Raw genomic sequence first — 23,219 nt, 5'->3', positions numbered from 1 at the left:
CCAGCACAGTACAGAGAAGCTCCTCTCCTCCAGCACAGTACAGAGAAGCTCCTCTCCTCCAGCACAGCACAGAGAAGCTCCTCTCCTCCAGCACAGCACAGAGAAGCTCCTCTCCTCCAGCACAGTACAGAGAAGCTCCTCTCCTCCAGCACAGTACAGAGAAGCTCCTCTCCTCCAGCACAGTACAGAGAAGCTCCTCTCCCCCAGCACAGCACAGAGAAGGTCCTCTCCCCCAGCACAGTACAGAGAAGCTCCTCTCCCCCAGCACAGCACAGAGAAGCTCCTCTCCTTCAGCACAGTACAGAGAAGCTCCTCCTCCCCAGCACAGTACACAGAAGCTCCTCTCCCCCAGCACAGTACAGAGAAGCTCCTTTCCCCCTGCACAGTACAGAGAAGCTCCTCTCCCCAGCACAGTACAGAGAAGCTCCTCCCCCCCAGCACAGTACAGAGAAGCTCTTCTCCTCCAGCACAGTACAGAGAAGCTCCTCCCCCCCAGCACAGAGTCCATGAACCTGACTATGAGAAGATCATTTATATTTATATGTAACAAATCTGATCGGAATGAAAACAACAGAAGAGTAAAAATAAATTAATAAGAGAACAAAGAAAAGAAGGAGAAGCGAAACAATAAAAAGAACAATAATGATAATAAATCAGGAACAGGTGAGGTTCAGTCCGAGCCCAGGAGAGTCCACGTGTCTGTATCGCGGGGGGGGTCTGCAACAAAGAAGAGAGGGGGACACCTTATATCTGACCTGTAGACTTAGATACACACAGCCAACCAAAACTTTCACACATTATAAGCTTAGATACACACAGCCAGCCAAAACTATTATACGCTTAGATACACACAGCCAAAACTATCACACATTATATGATTAGATACACGCAGGCAAAGCTATGACGCATTATAAGCTTAGATACACACAGCCAAAACTATCACACATTATAAGCTTAGATACACACAGCCCAAACTATCACATATTATAAGCTGAGATACACACGGCCAAAACTATCACACATTATAAGCTTAGATACACAGCCAAAATTATCACACATTATAAGCTTAGATACACAGCCAAAATTATCACACATTATAAGCTGAGATACACACAGCCAAAACTATCACACATTATAAGCTGAGATACACACAGCCCAAACTATCACACATTATAAGCTGAGATACACACAGCCAAAACTATCACACATTATAAGCTTAGATACACACAGCCCAAACTATCACACATTATAATCTTAGATACACAGCCAAAATTATCACACATTATAAGATTAGATACACAGCCAAAATTATCACACATTATAAGCTGAGATACACACAGCCAAAACTATCACACATTATAAGCTGAGATACACACAGCCAAAACTATCACACATTATAAGCTTAGATACACACAGCCAAAACTATCACACATTATAAGCTGAGATACACACAGCCAAAACTATCACACATTATAAGCTGAGATACACACGGCCAAAACTATCACACATTATAAGCTTAGATACACACAGCCCAAACTATCACACATTATAAGCTTAAATACACACAGGCAGCCAAAACTATCACACATTATAAGCTGAGATACACACAGCCCAAACTATCACACATTATGCACGATAGGATTAGATACAGGGGGTTAGCAGAAAATATCACACATTCTAGGCTCAGATACACCCACGTAGATACAGCAGCTCAAAAGAAAACAGCACACGGCAGACTTAGATACAGCAGATTGTATCACACCTAATATATTGGCTAAGAAACAGGATGACAACAGACAGTATCACACGTAAATGGTTTTAGATACAGAAAAAGAACAGACAGTATCACATATGGAAGGTGTAGATGCACCAGTCTAGTGGATACACACAGTAAGATTAGATACATCAGGTCAGGTGACAGTATCACATAACAGACATGAAAACAAGGGTTCAGCAGACAGTACCACACAGAATAGGATTAGATACAGTGTCAGACAATATCACTCACAACAAGCTTAGATACGGTGCAACGGCTTAGATACAGGCTGTATTACAAAGATTGGGCTTAGATACATGACAGTATCACACAGGATAGAGTTAGATAATTTCTAGGGACAATATCCTATACAAGAAGCTTAGATACAGCATATCTGCAGACGGTATCACTCAAGACAGGCTTAGATACACCAAGTGACTAGTATATTGTCCCAGATAAATTTATAATGACATTTACTAGGTTTTCTAGCACCCCACAGGCCGGGCTTAGATACCTGCTGCCTTGGCCCCTCAGTGCACCTCCCGTGGCCCCCGCGATGGGTACAGACCAGACTTCTGCACCCCAAACGCCGTAATGAAGATATTGATGAGGACGGTGACGAAGACGAGAGCGGTGGCCACATTGTTCATCACATCCAGGCCCGGCTGCTTAGATACATCATTCAGGTTCTTACGAGCTGTGGATAAAGGGACACAAGGGGTTAAAGATCCCAACAATGAGCAGCAAGAATAAGCCTGGAAGCAAGGACAGCACTGACACCTGCTGGACACATTGTGGTACTACACTCCATCAAATCTCTCTTACCAATGATGATCAGCAGGATCCCAATGACGACCTGCAGGGCCAGGGACAGGCTGATGAGGGTGATCAGGGTGACGTAATAGGTGAAGCTCGGCCCCTGCTCCAGAACCGCCTTCAGCTGGGCCGCGTTTGCCATGAACAGCGCCACATCCAGCATGCTCTCCGCCAGGCTCTTCTTCGTGGCGTAATGGTTAATATTCAGGGCAGATCTCACCCCGCGCCCCCCGGGGTTACCGGACGCCGCCTGCAGCACGAAAGCAAAACCGTACATAAATACCGGCGAGAATCCAGCACTCCGGCATCTGATAATCCAGAAAGTCTGAAAACCGGAAACGAATCTGCAACATATAATAAATCACAAGAAAACCGCACAAAGCAATATTATTCCTGTATATAGGAGCAGTATTATAGTAGTTATATCCCTGTATATAGGAGCAGTATTATAGTAGTTATATTCCTGTATATAGGAGCAGTATTATAGTAGTTATATTCCTGTATATAGGAGCAGTATTATAGTAGTTATATTCTTGTATATAGGGGTAGTATTATAGTAGTTATATTCCTGTATATAGGAGCAGTATTATAGTAGTTATATTCCTGTATATAGGAGCAGTATTATAGTAGTTATATTCCTGTATATAGGGGGCAGTATTATAGTAGTTATATCACTGTATATAGGGGGCAGTATTATAGTAGTTATATCCCTGTATATAGGATCAGTATTATAGTAGTTATATTCCTGTATATAGGAGCAGTATTATAGTAGTATATCCCTGTATATAGGAGCAGTATTATAGTAGTTATATCCCTGTATATAGGAGCAGTATTATAGTAGTTATATCCCTGTATATAGGAGCAGTATTATAGTAGTTATATTCCTGTATATAGGAGCAGTATTATAGTAGTTATATTCCTGTATATAGTAGTTATATTCCTGTATACAGGGGACAGTATTATAGTAGTTATATTCCTGTATATAGGGAGCAGTATTATAGTAATTATATTCCTGTATATAGGAGCAGTATTATAGTAGTTATATTCCTGTATATAGGAGCAGTATTATAGTAGTTATATTCCTGTATATAGGAGCAGTATTATAGTAGTTATATTCCTGTATATAGGGAGCAGTATTATAGTAGTTATATTCCTGTATATAGGAGCAGTATTATAGTAGTAATATTCCTGTATATAGGAGCAGTATTATAGTAGTTATATTCCTGTATATAGGAGCAGTATTATAGTAGTTATATTCCTGTATATAGGAGCAGTATTATAGTAGTTATATTCCTGTATATAGGGGCAGTATTATAGTAGTTATATTCCTGTATATAGGAGCAGTATTATAGTAGTTATATTCCTGTATATAGGGGCAGTATTATAGTAATTATATTCTTGTATATAGGAGCAGTATTATAGTAGTTATATTCCTGTATATAGGAGCAGTATTATAGTAGTTATATCCCTGTATATAGGAGCAGTATTATAGTAGTTATATTCCTGTATATAGGAGCAGTATTATAGTAGTTATATTCCTGTATATAGGAGCAGTATTATAGTAGTTATATCCCTGTGTATAGGAGCAGTATTATAGTAGTTATATGCACAAGCCAAAAAGACAGAAATGGCTGCACATCGCCCCCATGGCTGACACCAAAGCCTATTCAGCTACATTTAAAAACAACATCAGAAGTTAGTATATAATTTGGCCAAACCATATTGCCTCATGTACCACGTGCAGGTCTTCTGATACACATGAGTCCCTAACCAAAAACATCACTGTGCCGCAAAGCGTGCGCAAGCAGAGAAGGGGGGCCACGGAATGGCCCTGCAACCCCATTGTCATAGGAACAGACCCTATAGGGCCCCCCCTAGTAGTTATATCCCTGTATATAGGAGCGGTATTATAGTAGTTATATTCCTGTATATAGGGGCAGTATTATAGTAGTTATATCCCTGTATATAGGGGGCAGTATTATAGTAGTTATACACGAACTGGAGAGAATGAAACCGCTGCACATCCATCTATGGCTGATACTAATGCCGCTAGGCCTATATTAAAAATAAACACCAGAGTGTCTGTATATGAATTGATCAAGCCATATTGCCCCGTGTACCACTGCGCAGGTCCTCTGGTCCACACGGGTCCCTACGCTAACTCCACACCGTGTCGGTCAGTGACCGCCAACCCCGCAAAGCGTGCACGTGCAGGGAAGGGAGGCCATGGAACGGCCCTGCACCCCCAATGTCACAGGACCAGACCCAAAAAGCCCCACTGTATATATATTCCTGTATATAGGGGCAGTATTATAGTAGTTATATCCCTGTATATAGGGGCAGTATTATAGTAGTTATATTCCTGTATATAGGAGCAGTATTATAGTAGTATATTCCTGTATATAGGGGCAGTATTATAGTAGTTATATCCCTGTATATAGAGGCAGTATTATAGTAGTTATATCCCTGTATATAAGAGCAGTATTATAGTAGTTATATTCCTGTATATAGGAGCAGTATTATAGTAGTTATATTCCTGTATATAGGAGCAGTATTATAGTAGTATATTCCTGTATATAGGGGCAGTATTATAGTAGTTATATTCCTGTATATAGGAGCAGTATTATAGTAGTTATATTCCTGTATATAGGGAGCAGTATTATAGTAGTTATATTCCTGTATATAGGGGGCAGTATTATAGTAGTTATATTCCTGTATATAGGAGCAGTATTATAGTAGTTATATTCCTGTATATAGGGAGCAGTATTATAGTAGTATATCCCTGTATATAGGGGCAGTATTATAGAAGTTATATCCCTGTATATAGGAGCAGTATTATAGTAGTTATATCCCTGTATATAGGAGCAGTATTATAGTAGTATATTCCTGTATATAGGAGCAGTATTATAGTATATTCCTGTATATAGGAGCAGTATTATAGTAGTTATATTCCTGTATATAGGGAGCAGTATTATAGAAGTTATATTCCTGTATATAGGAGCAGTATTATAGTAGTTATATCCCTGTATATAGGAGCAGTATTATAGTAGTTATATCCCTGTATATAGGAGCAGTATTATAGTAGTATATTCCTGTATATAGGAGCAGTATTATAGTATATTCCTGTATATAGGAGCAGTATTATAGTAGTTATATTGTTGTACATACACATTTCACAATATCCTAACATACAGTATCAGCAGTTATATAATATTACATGCTCTCCGCATTCTCATCATGTCTTGTATTGTTAGGACACGCGAGGATGTATCATGTCCTCTAGGACTGGCACTTTACTCCTGGTTTCCTCCCGATGTGACCAGGGATTATCAGACTGTTTCAGCGGATGTGAATTTCAGGGTCAGGACATGTAATCGGACCGGACCGGTCACTTATGCCTTTATGTGACATTGCCCGGGTTATATGTAATATATCTCTGCCAGCTTGACAGAATGCCATCAGCAACCTCCCTACCGCTCCCTGCTACCCAGACACTGTGTCATGGCTGAGTCACAGCGCCCAGGGTGACATGCCAACATCATGTAACTCCACAATTATAGGACCCTGCTCAATGACATCATCGCTTATAGATGACATCAGAACCTAATAAATGTAACAATTCACATTCCAAGGAAGCTACAGAATCATAGGGTATTGTTCCTCATGTACGCACAGTACCACGTCTCCTGTCCTGTATATATGGAGACCGCACAGTACCACTTCTCCTGTCCTGTATGCAGGGTGTAATCCTCAGTATATATATATATATATATATATATATATATATATATATATATATATATATATATATATACAGTGCACAGTACCACTTCTCCTGTCCTGTATGCTGGGTGTAATCCTCAGTATATATATATATATATATATATATATATATATACAGTGCACAGTACCACCTCTCCTATCCTGTATGCTGGGTGTAATCCTCAGTATATATATATATATATATATATATATATATATATATATATATACAGTGCACAGTACCACTTCTCCTGTCCTGTATGCTGGGTGTAATCCTCAGTATATATATATATATATATATATATATATATACATATATATATATATATACAGTGCACAGTACCACTTCACCTGTCCTGTATGCTGGGTGTAATCCTCAGTATATATATACAGTGCACAGTACCACTTCTCATGTCCTGTATGCTGGGTGTAATCCTCAGTATATATATATACAGTGCACAGTACCACTTCTCCTGTCCTGTATGCTGGGTGTAATCCTCAGCATATATATACAGTGCACAGTACTACTTCTCCTGTCCTGTATACAGGGTGTAATCCTCAGTATATATATATACAGTGCACAGTACCACTTCTCCTTTCCTGTATGCTGGGTGTAATCCTCAGTATATATATATATATATATATATATATATATATATATATATATAGTGCACAGTACCACTTCTCCTGTCCTGTATGCTGGGTGTAATCCTCAGTATATATATATACAGTGCACAGTACCACTTCTCCTGTCCTGTATACTGGGTGTAATCCTCAGTATATATATACAGTGCACAGTACCACTTCTGTCCTGTATACTGGGTGTAATCCTCAGTGTATGTATATATATATATATATATATATATATATATATATATATATACACTCAGCGGCCACTTTATTAGGTACACCATGCTAGTAACGGGTTGGACCCCCTTTTGCCTTCAGAACTGCCCCAATTCTTGGTGGCATAGATACAACAAGGTGCTGGAAGCTTCCTCAGAGATTTTGGTCCATAGTGACATGATGACATCACACAGTTGCCGCAGATTTGTCGGCTGCACATCCATGATGCCAATCTCCCGTTCCACCACATCCCAAAGATGCTCTATTGGATTGAGATCTGGTGACTGTGGAGGCCATTGGAGTACAGTGACCTCATTGTCATGTTCAAGAAACCAGTCTGAGATGATTCTAGCTTTATGACATGGCGCATTATCCTGCTGAAAGTCGCCATCAGATGTTGGGTCCATTGTGGTCATAAAGGGATGGACATGGTCAGCAACAATACTCAGGGAGGCTGTGGCGTTGTAACCATGCTCAATTGGTACCAAGGGGCCCAAAGAGTGCCAAGAAAATATTCCCCACACCATGACACCACCACCACCAGCCTGAACCGCTGATACAAGGCAGGATGGATCCATGCTTTCATGTTGTTGTCGCCAAATTCTGACCCTACCATCCGAATGTCGCAGCAGAAATCGAGACTCATCCGACCAGGCAACGTTTTTCCAATCTTCTACTGTCCAATTTCGATGAGTTTGTGCAAATTGTAGCCTCAGTTTCCTGTTCTTAGCTGAGCGGAGTGGCCCCCGGTGTGGTCTTCTGCTGCTGTAGCCCATACTGTGTACTGTGCGCTCAGAGATGGTCTTCTGCCTACCTTGGTTGTAACGGTTGGCTATTTGAGTCACTGTTGCCTTTCTATCAGCTCGAACCAGTCTGCCCATTCTCCTCTGACCTCTGGCATCAACAAGGCATTTCCGCCCACAGAACGGCCGCTCACTGGATGGTTTTTCTTTTTCGGACCATTCTCTGTAAACCCTAGAGATGGTTGTGCGTGAAAATCCCAGTAGATCAGCAGTTTCTGAAATACTCAGACCAGCCCTTCTGGCACCAACAACCATGCCACGTTCAAAGGCACCAAATCACCTTTCTTCCCCATACTGATGCTCGGTTTGAACTGCAGGAGATTGTCTTGACCATGTCTACATGCCTAAATGCACTGAGTTGCCGCCATGTGATTGGCTGATTAGAAATAAAGTGGCCGGTGAGTGTGTATATATATATATATATATATATATATATATATATATATATATATATATATACACACACAGTGCACAGTACCACTTCTCCTGTCCTGTATGCTGGGTGTAATCCTCAGTATATATATATATATAGTGCACAGTACCACTTCTCCTGTCCTGTATGCTGGGTGTAATCCTCAGTGTATATATATATATATATATATATATATATATATATATATATATATATATATATATATATATATACAGTGCACAGTACCACTTCTCTTGCTGTCTGATGGGAATCACTTGTAGCCAGCAGGTGGCAGTGTTGCCATTCAGGAAACTATGTATAGCTCATGCCCAGTATTTCTATATAACAGTATACAGACAAACTTCAGCCCAGGTATATACATTATGCTCTTCTTAGATAGTATGTTAACATTTACATTTGTTTTGTATGTGTGATACTGACTGCTGAGCCATTGTATCTAAGCCTATCATGTGAGATACTATCTGCTGAGCTATTGTATCTAAGCCCATCATATGTGATACTATCTGCTGAGCTACTGTATCTAATCCTGTGTGGTATTGTCTGTTGGGCCTCTGTATCTAAGCCTCCAGTCCTGTGAGCCGCCTCTTCCCTATGTGATATTACACCCATTGTTGAGGGAGCAGATAACCTTCCTGTCCAGGTTTCTATGATTCCTTATTTGCCTCCTATAAGGACTGAGCTCTCACAGACGAGGAAACCTCCCAAATCTCCTCCTTATCTCCGCCTGACCCGGGTGAGCTGACATGTCTGTATCTGGGTACAGTCTATTATCCAGGACAGGAGAGCTGGCAACAGATTCACTCAGGTTACATTTAATCATTCACACTCGTGACTCATATTATTCTCCAGCAAGAAATATGGCCGAGTGCCAGTGTGCCCAGCCTTGTGTGTGTGGCAGCACCCAGCGAGTGACACACCTTCACACTGAGTGCCAGGAGCCTAACGCCAGTACTGAGTGTGGTGCTAATCCTCAATGAGACAATGTACAGGGATATAACTATTATAATACTGTCCCCTATATACAGGAATATAACTACTATAATACTGCTCCTATATACAGGAATATAACTACTATAATACTGCTCCTATATACAAGAATATAACTACTATAATACTGCTCCTATATACAGCAATATAACTACTATAATACTGCCTCCTATATACAAGGATATAACTACTATAATACTGCCTCCTATATACAGGAATATAACTACTATAATACTGCTCCTATATACAGGAATATAACTACTATAATACTGCTCCTATATACAGCAATATAACTACTATAATACTGCTCCTATATACAGGAATATAACTACTATAATACTGCTCCTATATACAAGAATATAACTACTATAATACTGCCCCGTATATACAGGAATATAACTACTATAATACTGCTCCTATATACAGGAATATAACTACTATAATACTGCTCCTATATACAGCAATATAACTACTATAATACTGCTCCTATATACAGGAATATAACTACTATAATACTGCTCCTATATACAGGAATATAACTACTATAATACTGCCCCTATATACAGGAATATAACTACTATAATACTGCTCCTATATACAGGAATATAACTACTATAATACTGCTCCTATATACAGGAATATACTATAATACTGCTCCTATATACAGGAATATAACTACTATAATACTGCTCCTATATACAGGAATATAACTACTATAATACTGCTCCTATATACAGGAATATACTACTATAATACTGCTCCTATATACAGGGATATAACTACTATAATACTGCTCCTATATACAGGGATATAACTACTATAATACTGCTCCTATATACAGGAATATAACTACTATAATACTGCTCCTATATACAGGAATATAACTACTATAATACTGCTCCTATATACAGGAATATAACTACTATAATACTGCTCCTATATACAGGGATATAACTACTATAATACTGCTCCTATATACAGGAATATAACTACTATAATACTGCCCCTATATACAGGGATATAACTACTATAATACTGCTCCTATATACAGGGATATAACTACTATAATACTGCCCCCTATATACAGGAATATAACTACTATAATACTGCTCCATATATACAGGGATAGAACTTCTATAAGCTGTTTGCACACTTGTGTTAATTTTTAAACCTTTCTCGTCTTCCAGGTCCGTTGTTTGTGGTGTATTCTGGGCAGGGCCGGCGTCAGCACCCGGCATACTCGGGCAAGTGCCGGGGCCCACGGCAGCCCAAGGGGCCCCCAACACTTGCCCGAGCAGTGAGCCAGGCGCCCGCCACATCACCGACCCCCGGACACCCCGGGGGGCCGGTGCTGCCGACCCCAAGTCCGGGGGAGGGCTGGAGGGGCTGGGAAAGGACCTGCTGTGTTTGCTGCACTGGGGAAGGACCTGTGGTGACGTCATAAGGGGGCGGGGCTGAGAACGGGAGAGGTTGCAGGTGGATGAAGGACCTGTGATCATTGTCATGTGACATGAGGAGGCGGGGCTCACTAATACTTTCCCTCTGTATGCTGTGAGTTTTAGTCCTACTCTTATATCTCCTTCTGTAATGGCCTCTGATCTCCCATAATAACAGGCTGTCCATGCTGGGAGTTGTATTCCTCCTCTTATATCTCCTTCTGTAAGGCCCCGTTCCCACTGAGCAAAGGTAGCGGAATTCCGCGACGGAATTGTCCGCCGCGGAATGCCGTTAGCCTCCCGCTCATAATGGGAGTCTATAGGAGGCGCGCGCTCCTGCCCTGTCCGCGCTGAAGAATGAACATGTTCATTCTTCAGCGCGCACAGAGAAGCAGCGCGCGCCTCCCATAGACTCCCATTATGAGCGGGAGGCTAACGGCATTCCGCGGCGGACAATTCCGTTGCGGAATTCCACTAGCTTTGCTCAGTGGGAACGGGGCCTTATGGCCTCTGATCTCCCATAATAACAGGCTGTCCATCATGGGAGTTGTAGTATTCCTCTTAAATCTCCTCCTGTAATGGCCTCTGATCTCCCATAATAACAGGCTGGACACGCTGGGAGTTGTAGTACTCCTCTTAAATCTCCTCCTCTGATGTCCTCTGATCTCCCATAATAACAAGCTGGATATGCTGGGAGTTGTAGTACTCCTCTTAAATCTCCTCCTCTGATGTCCTCTGATCTCCCATAATAACAGGCTAGATATGCTGGGAGTTGTATTCCTCCTCTTATATCTCCTTCTGTAATGGCCTCTGATCTCCCATAATAACAGGCTGGCCATGATGGGAGTTGTAGTCCTATTATATCTCCTCCTGTGATGTCCTCTGATCTCCCATAATAAAAGGCTGTCCATCATGGGAGTTGTAGTATTCCTCTTAAATCTCCTCCTGTAATGGCCTCTGATCTCCCATAATAACAGGCTGGACACGCTGGGAGTTGTAGTACTCCTCTTAAATCTCCTCCTCTGATCTCCCATAATAACAGGCTGGACACGCTGGGAGTTGTAGTACTCCTCTTAAATCTCCTCCTGTGATGTCCTCTGATCTCCCATAATAACAGGCTGGATATGCTGGGAGTTGTAGTCCTATTATATCTCCTCCTGTGATGTCCTCTGATCTCCCATAATAACAGGCTGGATATGCTGGGAGTTGTAGTCCTATTATATCTCCTCCTGTAATGTCCTCTGATCTCCCATAATAACAGGCTGGACATGCTGGGAGTTGTAGTTCCCCCTGGTATACCTCATGTAATGCCTCCTGATTGTAACTCCATTCTAGCCTGCTCTATGGTGAAGAAGCTAGAATACAGACTCCAGGGGGACGACCTCCTTCTAGCACCTTCATTCTAGTCCATTCTAGCATGGATGCGCTCTCACCAGCAGGCGTGATGATGTCATCGCTCTGCGCCTGCTGGTGGATCCACAAGGCGCACACAAGGGAGAAGAGGACCCGTCCCCCGCCCGGATTAGTGAGTATGATTTTATTTTTTTATTTTCTTGTGCAGAGGGAGATCAGGGGGCATTACTATGGCGGCAGGGGACATTCCCCTAGGTGTGCCCGAGGTGTGCTATACAAAGGGGCCCGCTGAGGCTTTCTCGCCAAGGGCCCACAAAAACCTGGAGCCGGCCCTGATTCTGGGGTTTAGTTACTGTACAGACAGGAAAGTTCAGGGCTCGGCGCTTTGGAGGTAAACACTGTCACTCAACCAATAAGGAATCTTGATTTACTGCGGTCTGACCAGACTTATGGACACAGTCCAGGATTTAGGGGGGTGGTCTGGGGGTTTGTTGTTATTAGTCACCGATCACTATAAGATTTCTGATACCAGGACCTGTCCGCACTTGTACAGTTTACTTTACTGACTGTTCCTCATAGAGCGACATCCACCATATCATACAACATACAAACCTTATGTTATCCAGAGAGGATAGTAGACTGCGCTACATAATGCTCGGCTACCAGCGCCGTAATCCCTCCCTATTATACAGAGTGCACTACAAGCTCCAGCAGGAGCAGGGTGAGCTGAGGTCGCAGGAATCCTATAGGTGCACGGACGGACGATCTGCTTACACCGACATCTGGGGAAAATTAGGAATATTCTCCACTGCGAAATAAATCTCAGAAACTTCAGGGAAGGGGGTGTTAGCAGAACGGTAAGATAAATATATGGCAAGGGGGGTATATAGCTGCAGAAGCTGCATGGTCCATGGAACTAGCTTATTCTCCAGTCCCATTCAGAGCTGCATTCACAGTTCTGCTGATTCCCTATTAGATGTCATAATTCACTCTACCCACTGCTTGTTCTGTGTCTGTATAAAGAATGATACTAAACAAAAACTGCCTGCTAGGTAAAATAATATAAATACTACAATACTGAGTAAAGCCAAGTATTTTTATATTTTTTTATATTATGCATGGTGTTACCCATAGGACTCAGAAGGACTCAGTACCACTAGTCTCCAGGGGTGTAAGTGTTGCTCTATTGTGTGCACAGGTAGTAGTTGCTTTTGGACCTAGGAGCTTTCTGTATCCTAACATCTCCCTAATTTTTCCACGAACCATTCTCTAGTATTGTTTTTTTTCAAGAACCATAACTCAGTAGGACTCAGTACCACTAGTCTCCAAGGGTGTAGGGGTAACTCTAGAGGGTGCAAAGGTAGCAGCTGAACCTGTGCCTAAAAGCCTAATTGGCCACATAAGACATGCAACAGAGTAACTACTTGACTACTAGAAACTTTCTCTACTAAGTTCTAAAAGAACTATAACTCAAATGGGTTCAGGGGTGCAGTTAGTCCCTAAGAAGAATAACTCAGAGGGACTTAGTACCACTAGTGTCTAGGGGTGTAGGTGTAACTCTAGGGGGTGCAATGGTAGCAGCTACACCTGAGCCTAGGTACCTGATTGACCATATGAAGACCCTAGTATTATAAATGTCAGATGATAGGTAGGGGTCCTATTACAGCTATTGCACTGGGGACCAGGGACTTGTCTGAAAGACCCTCAATCTATGTCTTTGAACTAGAAGAGAAATGTTGTCCCTAGACTGTGGTCCTAAATCTTTAAGCCAAGATGGGAGATCCTTTGTCTAGTGACCTTTAAAATAACCATAATGCAGGACTCCAGGGGTGTAGGTGTAATTATAGAGGGTGCAGAAGTAGCAGCTGCACCTGGACCTTAAAGCCTGATTGGCCGCATGAAACGACCCACAGAAAACCAAAATTATCACTTGTCTCTAAGAAATCTTAAAAGTAAAATAACTTAAAGGGACTCAGTAACACTAGTCTCCAGGGGTGCAGGTGTGGCTACATAGCAGGACTCAGTAACACTAGTCTCCAGGGGTGCAGGTGTAGCTACATAGTAGGGATCAGTAACACTAGTCTCCAGGGGTGCAGGTGTAGCTACATAGCAGGACTCGGTAACACTAGTCTCCAGGGGTGCAGGTGTAGCTACATAGTAGGGCTCAGTAACACTAGTCTCCAGGGGTGCAGGTGTAGCTACATAGCAGCACTCAGTAACACTAGTCTCCAGGGGTGCAGCTACATAGCAGGGCTCAGTAACACTAGTCTCCAGGGGTGCAGGTGCAGCCACATAGCAGGGCTCGGTAACACTAGTCTCTAGGGGTGCTGGTGTAGTTACATAGCAGGGCTCATTAACACTAGTCTCCAGGGGTGCAGGTGCAGCTACATAGCAGTGCTCAGTAACACTAGTCTCCAGGGGTGCAGGTGAAGCTACATAGCGGGACACAGTAACACTAGTTTCCAGGGGTGCAGGTGTAGCTACATAGCAGGACTCAGTAACACTAGTATCCAGGGGTGCAGGGGTAGTTACATAGCAGGACTCAGTAACACTGGTCTGCAGGTGTGCAGGTGCAGCTACATAGCAGGACTAAGTAACACTAGTCTCCAGGGGTGCAGGGGTAGTTACATAGCAGGGCCCAGTAACACTAGTATCAAGGGGTGCAGGGGTAGTTACATAGCAGTGCTCAGTAACACTAGTCTCCAGGGGTGCAGGGGTAGTTACATAGCAGGACTCAGTAACACTAGTCTCCAGGGGTGCAGGGGTAGTTACATAGCAGGGTCCAGTAACACTAGTATCCAGGGGTGCAGTGGTATTTACATAGCAGGACCCAGTAACACTAGTCTCCAGGGGTGCAGGTGCAGCTACATAGCAGGACTCAGTAACACTAGTCTCCAGGGGTGCAGTGGTAGTTACATAGCAGGGCCCAGTAACACTAGTCTCCAGGGGTGCAGGTGCAGCTACATAGCAGGACTCAGTAACACTAGTCTCCAGGGGTGCAGGGGTAGTTACATAGCAGGGCCCAGTAACACTAGTATCCAGGGGTGCAGGGGTAGTTACATAGCAGTGCTCAGTAACACTAGTATCCAGGGGTGCAGGGGTAGTTACATAGCAGTGCTCAGTAACACTAGTATCCAGGGGTGCAGGGGTAGTTACATAGCAGTGCTCAGTAACACTAGTATCCAGGGGTGCAGGGGTAGCTACATAGCAGGACTCAGTAACACTAGTCTCCAGGGGTGCAGGTGCAGCTACATAGCAGGACTCAGTAACACTAGTATCCAGGGGTGCAGGGGTAGTTACATAGTTACATAGCAGTGCTCAGTAACACTAGACTCCAGGTGTGCAGGGGTAGTTACATAGCAGGGCCCAGTAACACTAGTCTCCAGGGGTGCAGGGGTAGTTACAAAGCAGGGCCCAGTAACACTAGTATCCAGGGGTGCAGGTGCAGCTACATAGCAGGACTCAGTAACAATAGTCTCCAGGGGTGCAGGTGCAGCTACATAGCAGGACTCAGTAACACTAGTCTCCAGGGGTGCAGGTGCAGCTACATAGCAGGACTCAGTAACACTAGTATCCAGGGGTGCAGGGGTAGTTACATAGTTACATAGCAGTGCTCAGTAACACTAGTCTCCAGGGGTGCAGGGGTAGTTACATAGCAGGACTCAGTAACACTAGTCTCCAGGGGTGCAGGTGCAGCTACATAGCAGGACTCAGTAACACTAGTCTCCAGGGGTGCAGGTGCAGCTAGATAGCAGGACTCAGTAACAATAGTCTCCAGGGGTGCAGGTGCAGCTACATAGCAGGACTCAGTAACAATAGTCTCCAGGGGTGCAGGGGTAGTTACATAGCAGGGCCCAGTAACACTAGTATCCAGGGGTGCAGGTGCAGCTACATAGCAGGACTCAGTAACACTAGTATCCAGGGGTGCAGGGGTAGTTACATAGCAGTGCTCAGTAACACTAGTCTCCAGGGGTGCAGGTGCAGCTACATAGCAGGACTCAGTAACACTAGTCTCCAGGGGTGCAGGTGCAGCTACATAGCAGGACTCAGTAACACTAGTCTCCAGGGGTGCAGGTGTAGCTACATAGCAGGGCTCAGTAACACTAGTCTCCAGGGGTGCAGGTGTAGCTACATAGCAGGACTCAGTAACACTAGTCTCCAGGGGTGCAGGTGTAGCTACATAGCAGGACTCAGTAACACTAGTCTCCAGGGGTGCAGGTGCAGCTACATAGCAGGACTCAGTAACACTAGTCTCCAGGGGTGCCGGGAAGTTACATAGCAGGGCCCAGTAACACTAGAATCCAGGGGGGCAGGTGCAGCTACATAGCAGGACTCAGTAACACTAGTCTCCAGGGGTGCAGGGGAAGTTACATAGCAGGGCCCAGTAACACTAGTATCCAGGGGTGCAGGTGCAGCTACATAGCAGGGCCCAGTAACACTAGTCTCCAGGGGTGCAGGGGTAGTTACATAGCAGGACTCAGTAACACTAGTCTCCAGGGGTGCAGGGGTAGCTATAAAGAGTTCTTGGTGCTTGATGTGGCCCAATGGCCTGTCTTATACTGGAGAAGACCCTACAGAGACCCCTCCATTATCACTTCTTTTTAGGAACCTTGATAAGAAGTAGTAAATTATCTCGACCCATCCGGGACCCTCAGAGGTAACCAGGGACCCCAAAACTATTTCCTTTACTTTGGGAACTTTTGGGTTAAAAGTACATCATTGTGAATGTACCCCCCCCAGGGGTCGTGGATGAGAGGTCCCGGGGTCACTGTCCTCTCGGCTCTTCCTGATTGGATGGAATTGTTGCTACAATGTAACAAATCTCTGACCCAGATCTGATACATTCTACACCAGTCTCCTAAATACCAGAGGAAGTAAGGACCCCCCCCCCCCCCCAGGTCTACTCACCTCCATGCTGATCCTCTCCCCCTCAGTCCCCATTCTCTGGGCTCCGGTCTTCTCTCTGCTGCTGTTGTGGCTGCGCAGAGTCCCGGAGGCGGGGGGCCGTTCTCTGGGCGTGGGCACAGCTGGACGCACACATGTGCCATTCATCCAGCTGGAATCAGACGCTATCCTCCAAAAAGGGAACGGACAGATTCCTCATTGTGTGCGATGCCAGATAGTAACACATTCCCTGCCGAGTGTGCCTACAACTACAACTACAACCCCCAGCATCAGTGCTGGAACTACAACCCCCAGCATCAGTACTGTAACTACAACCCCCAGCATCAGTGCTGTAACTACAAAACCCAGCATCAGTGCTGTAACTACAACCCCCAGCATCAGTGCTGTAACTACAACCCCCAGCATCAGTGCTGTAACTACAAAACCCAGCATCAGTGCTGTAACTACAACCCCCAGCATCCATGCTGTAACTACAACCCCCAGCATCAGCTCTGTAACTACAACCCCCAGCATCAGTGCTGTAACTACAACCCCCAGCATCAGTGCTGTAACTACAAAACCCAGCATCAGTGCTGTAACTACAACCCCCAGCATCAGTGATGTAACTACAACCCCCAGCATCAGTGCTGTAACTACAACCTCCAGCATCAGTACTGTAACTACAACCCCCGGCATCAGTGATGTAACTACAACCCCCAGCATCAGTGATGTAACTACAACCTCCAGCATCAGTGATGTAACTACAACCCCCGGCATCAGTGATGTAACTACAACCCCCAGCATCAGTACTGTAACTACATCCCCCAGCATCAGTGCTGTAACTACAACCCCCAGCTTCAGTGCTGTAACTACAACCTCCAGCATCAGTGCTGTAACTACAACCTCCAGCATCAGTGCTGTAACTACAACCCCCAGCATCAGTGCTGTAACTACAACCCCCAGCATCAGTGCTGTAACTACAACCCCCAGCATCAGTGCTGTAACTACAACCCCCGGCATCAGTGCTGTAACTACAATCCCCAGCATCAGTACTGTAACTACAACCCCCAGCATCAGTGCTGTAACTACAACCCCCGGCATCAGTGCTGTAACTACAATCCCCAGCATCAGTACTGTAACTACAACCTCCAGCATCAGTGCTGTAACTAGACCCCCGGCATCAGTGCTGTAACTACAACCCCCGGCATCAGTGCTGTAACTACAACCTCCAGCATCAGTGCTGTAACTACAACCCCCGGCATCAGCTCTGTAACTACAACCCCCAGAATCAGTGCTGTAACTACAACCCCCAGCATCAGCTCTGTAACTACAACCCCCAGAATCAGTACTGTAACTACAACCCCCAGAATCAGTGCTGTAACTACAACCCCCAGCATCAGTGCTGTAACTACAACCCCCAACATCAATGCTGTAACTACAACCCCCAGCATCAGTACTGTAACTACAACCCCCAGCAGCCATGCTGTAACTACAACCCCCAGCATCAGCGCTGTAACTACAACTACCAGCATCAGCGCTGTAACTACAACCCCCAGCATCAGTGCTGTAACTACAACCCCCAGCATCAGTGCTGTAACTAGACCCCCTAGCATCCATGCTGTAACTACAACCCCCAGCATCCATGCTGTAACTACAACCCCCAGCATCAGTACTGTAACTACAACCCCCGGCATCAGTGCTGTAACTACAACCCCCGGCATCAGTACTGTAACTACAACCCCCAGCATCAGCTCTGTAACTACAACCCCCAGCATCAGTGCTGTAACTACAACCCCCAGCATCAGTGCTGTAACTAGACCCCCAGCATCAGTGCTGTAACTACAACCCCCAGCATCAGCTCTGTAACTACAACCCCAGCATCAGCTCTGTAACTACAACCCCCAGCATCAGCTCTGTAACTACAACCCCCAGCATCAGTGCTGTAACTACATCCCCCGACATCAGTGCTGTAACTACAACCCCCAGCATCAGTAATGTAACTACATCCCCCGGCACCAGTGATGTAACTACAACCCCCAGCATCAGTACTGTAACTACAACCCCCAGCATCAGTACTGTAACTACAACCCCCGGCATCAGTGCTGTAACTACAACCCCCAGCATCAGTACTGTAACTACAACCCCCGGCATCAGTGATGTAACTACAACCCCCAGCATCAGTACTGTAACTACATCCCCCGGCATCAGTACTGTAACTACAACCCCCAGCTTCAGTGCTGTAACTACAACCCCCAGCATCAGTGCTGTAACTACAACCTCCAGCATCAGCTCTGTAACTACAACCCCCAGCATCAGCTCTGTAACTACAACCCCCAGCATCAGTGCTGTAACTACAACCCCTAGCATCCATGCTGTAACTACAACCTCCAGCATCAGTGCTGTAACTACAACCCCCAGCTTCAGTGCTGTAACTACAACCCCCAGCATCAGTGCTGTAACTACAACCTCCAGCATCAGCTCTGTAACTACAACCCCCAGCATCAGCTCTGTAACTACAACCCCCAGCATCAGTGCTGTAACTACAACCCCTAGCATCCATGCTGTAACTAGACCCCCCAGCATCAGTGCTGTAACTACAACCCCCAGCATCAGTGCTGTAACTACAACCCCAGCATCCATGCTGTAACTACAGCCCCCGGCATCAGTGCTGTAACTACAACCTCCAGCATCAGTGCTGTAACTACAACCTCCAGCATCAGCGTTGTAACTACAACCCCCAGCATCAGTGCTGTAACTACAACCTCCAGCATCAGTGCTGTAACTACAACCTCCAGCATCAGTGCTGTAACTACAACCTCCAGCATCAGTGCTGTAACTACAACCTCCAGCATCAGTACTGTAACTACAACCCCCAGCATCAGCTCTGTAACTACAACCTCCAGCATCAGTGCTGTAACTACAACCCCCGGCATCAGTGCTGTAACTACAACCCCCGGCATCAGTGCTGTAACTAGACCCCCAGCATCCATGCTGTAACTACAACCCCCAGCATCAGTACTGTAACTACAACCCCCAGCATCAGTACTGTAACTACAACCCCCAGCATCAGTGCTGTAACTACAACCTCCAGCATCAGTGCTGTAACTACAACCTCCAGCATCAGTGCTGTAACTACAACCTCCAGCATCAGTGCTGTAACTACAACCTCCAGCATCAGTGCTGTACAGAGGGGTGGAGGGTGCTGGTTGTAAGTTATCTACTACTGGTGTATACAGGGGTAAAGCAATTATACAGATGTATATAGGAGAGTGGTGATGATCAGAGTTTTAGTTTGCAGGTTGTACTGTATCTACTGCCAGTGTATATATATATATATATATATATATATATATATATAGCAGTTATACAGAGGCTTATAGATCAATCGGGATGCTGGGAGTTGTAGTTATATAACGTATACTGGAACCTTGAGTTACAGACTAACGTATTAGCCTACTAGCCATGGGGCTGCATAGCATTACTCCACCACTACTACTCCCAGCATGCTCTGACAGCTCAATGACAAACTATGATGATGGGAAACAAAAGCCTGACACCCGTCTCTGTGGAAAGATGGCAGAGCGGGTGGAGTGTAGGGGGAAATGCTCTGTAATGTGTCCGGCCCGGGCGCTGGTGAATCTGAGCCGGGCCTGGAAAGGCTAAATATAGCGGCTTGGATCTCAGCAAGAATGTAGCGCCTGTGTGAGAGAGGCCGGGGAGCGCTGCTCCGGAGGATCCATGAAATCCTCCCCTATAGACACGCAGAAGGTGACAATAACCCCAGTATTAGAGACACATCAGAAGTATAAAATATACCGCCACATGGTGCAAAAGATTATAAAATATCATAGGACAAGGTGCTGCAGCATTCACTGGGCACTCGGAGCGTCGCTCACAGAACGCCCGCGGGGTATTTGACACTCGGATGGTATATTGACATGTGAAGGTACTGAGACCCTCGGTGAGAGTAACAGGATCTATATAATTGTACCGCACTGGTGCTAATTCCCCGTCAGATCCTAATAGAACATTACGGGAAAACAGAACATTCCGGTAAACAGCGCGACCAGAGCCGACACCCTGCGTACAGCATTTACCTGCTGAGCTCTGCTACATCTATCATCCAGGACAAAAAGATCCTGTCAGTAAACAATATGTTCTGCAGCTTTATTGTACAAATTAATTAATTTGTATTCTTTACGATTTTCAGTGCTTCTGCTTGCTGTCAGTGAAAGACACATCCTGGACTATTGTTATTCATTCTACATGAGCTGCTATACAGAGAGGAGACAGCCTGCTACAGGAGCTTCTATACAGAGAGGAGACAGCCCGCTACAGGAGCTTCTATACAGAGAGGAGACAGCTTGCTACAGGAGCTTCTATACAGAGAGGAGACAGCCCGCTACAGGAGCCGCTCTACAGAGAGGAGACAGCCCACTACAGGAGCCGCTCTACAGAGAGGAGACAGCCCGCTACAGGAGCTTCTATACAGAGAGGAGACAGCCCGCTACAGGAGCTTCTATACAGAGAGGAGACAGCCCGCTACAGGAGCTTCTATACAGAGAGGAGACAGCCTGCTACAGGAGCTTCTATACAGAGAGGAGACAGCCCGCTACAGGAGCTTCTATACAGAGAGGAGACAGCCCGCTACAGGAGCTTCTATACAGAGAGGAGACAGCCCGCTACAGGAGCTTCTATACAGAGAGGAGACAGCCCGCTACAGGAGCTGCTCTACAGAGAGGAGACAGCCCGCTACAGGAGCTTCTATACAGAGAGGAGACAGCCCGCTACAGGAGCTTCTATACAGAGAGGAGACAGCTCGCTACAGGAGCCGCTCTACAGAAAGGAGACAGCCCGCTACAGGAGCTTCTATACAGAGAGGAGACAGCCCGCTACAGGAGCTTCTATACAGAGAGGAGACAGCCTGCTACAGGAGCTTCTATACAGAGAGGAGACAGCCCGCTACAGGAGCTTCTATACAGAGAGGAGACAGCCCGCTACAGGAGCTTCTATACAGAGAGGAGACAGCCTGCTACAGGAGCCGCTCTACAGAGAGGAGACAGCCTGCTACAGGAGCTTCTATACAGAGAGGAGACAGCCCGCTACAGGAGCTTCTATACAGAGAGGAGACAGCCCGCTACAGGAGCTTCTATACAGAGAGGAGACAGCCCGCTACAGGAGCCGCTCTACAGAGAGGAGACAGCCTGCTACAGGGGCTTCTATACAGAGAGGAGACAGCCCGCTACAGGAGCTTCTATACAGAGAGGAGACAGCCCGCTACAGGAGCTTCTATACAGAGAGGAGACAGCCTGCTACAGGAGCTTCTATACAGAGAGGAGACAGCCCGCTACAGGAGCTTCTATACAGAGAGGAGACAGCCCGCTACAGGAGCTTCTATACAGAGAGGAGACAGCCCGCTACAGGAGCCGCTCTACAGAGAGGAGAAAGCCCGCTACAGGAGCCTCTATACAGAGAGGAGACAGCCTGCTACAGGAGCCGCTCTACAGAGAGGAGACAGCCTGCTACAGGAGCTTCTATACAGAGAGGAGACAGCCTGCTACAGGAGCTTCTATACAGAGAGGAGACAGCCTGCTACAGGAGCTTCTATACAGAGAGGAGACAGCCTGCTACAGGAGCTTCTATACAGAGAGGAGACAGCCCGCTACAGGAGCTTCTATACAGAGAGGAGACAGCCCGCTACAGGAGCTTCTATACAGAGAGGAGACAGCCTGCTACAGGAGCCGCTCTACAGAGAGGAGACAGCCTGCTACAGGAGCTTCTATACAGAGAGGAGACAGCCCGCTACAGGAGCTTCTATACAGAGAGGAGACAGCCTGCTACAGGAGCTTCTATACAGAGAGGAGACAGCCTGCTACAGGAGCCGCTCTACAGAGAGGAGACAGCCTGCTACAGGAGCTTCTATAAAGAGAGGAGACAGCCTGCTACAGGAGCTTCTATACAGAGAGGAGACAGCCCGCTACAGGAGCTTCTATACAGAGAGGAGACAGCCTGCTACAGGAGCCGCTCTACAGAGAGGAGACAGCCTGCTACAGGAGCTTCTATACAGAGAGGAGACAGCCCGCTACAGGAGCTTCTATACAGAGAGGAGACAGCCTGCTACAGGAGCTTCTATACAGAGAGGA

General features: G+C 45.5%; 1 protein-coding gene across 1 annotated transcript; it reads right to left on the bottom strand.

The window, feature by feature from the left end:
- Window positions 1-526: 526 nt before the first annotated feature.
- Window positions 527-17,172, bottom strand: NINJ2 (ninjurin 2). Its single transcript, XM_069951499.1, has 4 exons — window positions 17,101-17,172; window positions 2,582-2,822; window positions 2,271-2,453; window positions 527-717 (listed from the first exon to the last, which is right to left on the bottom strand). The coding sequence occupies exons 1-3, from the start codon at window positions 17,131-17,133 to the stop codon at window positions 2,287-2,289; spliced, it is 441 nt and encodes a 146-aa protein (XP_069807600.1). The 5' UTR covers window positions 17,134-17,172; the 3' UTR covers window positions 527-717; window positions 2,271-2,286.
- Between the last annotated feature and the right edge of the window lie 6,047 nt (window positions 17,173-23,219).

Source organism: Dendropsophus ebraccatus, chromosome 1, assembly GCF_027789765.1.
Source record: "Dendropsophus ebraccatus isolate aDenEbr1 chromosome 1, aDenEbr1.pat, whole genome shotgun sequence".
Lineage (NCBI taxonomy): Eukaryota > Metazoa > Chordata > Amphibia > Anura > Hylidae > Dendropsophus > Dendropsophus ebraccatus.
This window is presented reverse-complemented; position numbering and strand designations above follow the sequence as displayed.

Excerpts from the sequence above, each read along its gene's own strand:
- NINJ2 (XM_069951499.1), bottom strand. The coding sequence starts at position 17,133 with ATGGGGACTGAGGGGGAGAGGATCAGCATGGAG. Across the intron at positions 2,823-17,100 it reads GGGAGAGGATCAGCATGGAG|GCGGCGTCCGGTAACCCCGG; the intron begins GTGAGTAGACCT and ends TTCGTGCTGCAG. Across the intron at positions 2,454-2,581 it reads GATCCTGCTGATCATCATTG|CTCGTAAGAACCTGAATGAT; the intron begins GTAAGAGAGATT and ends CTTTATCCACAG.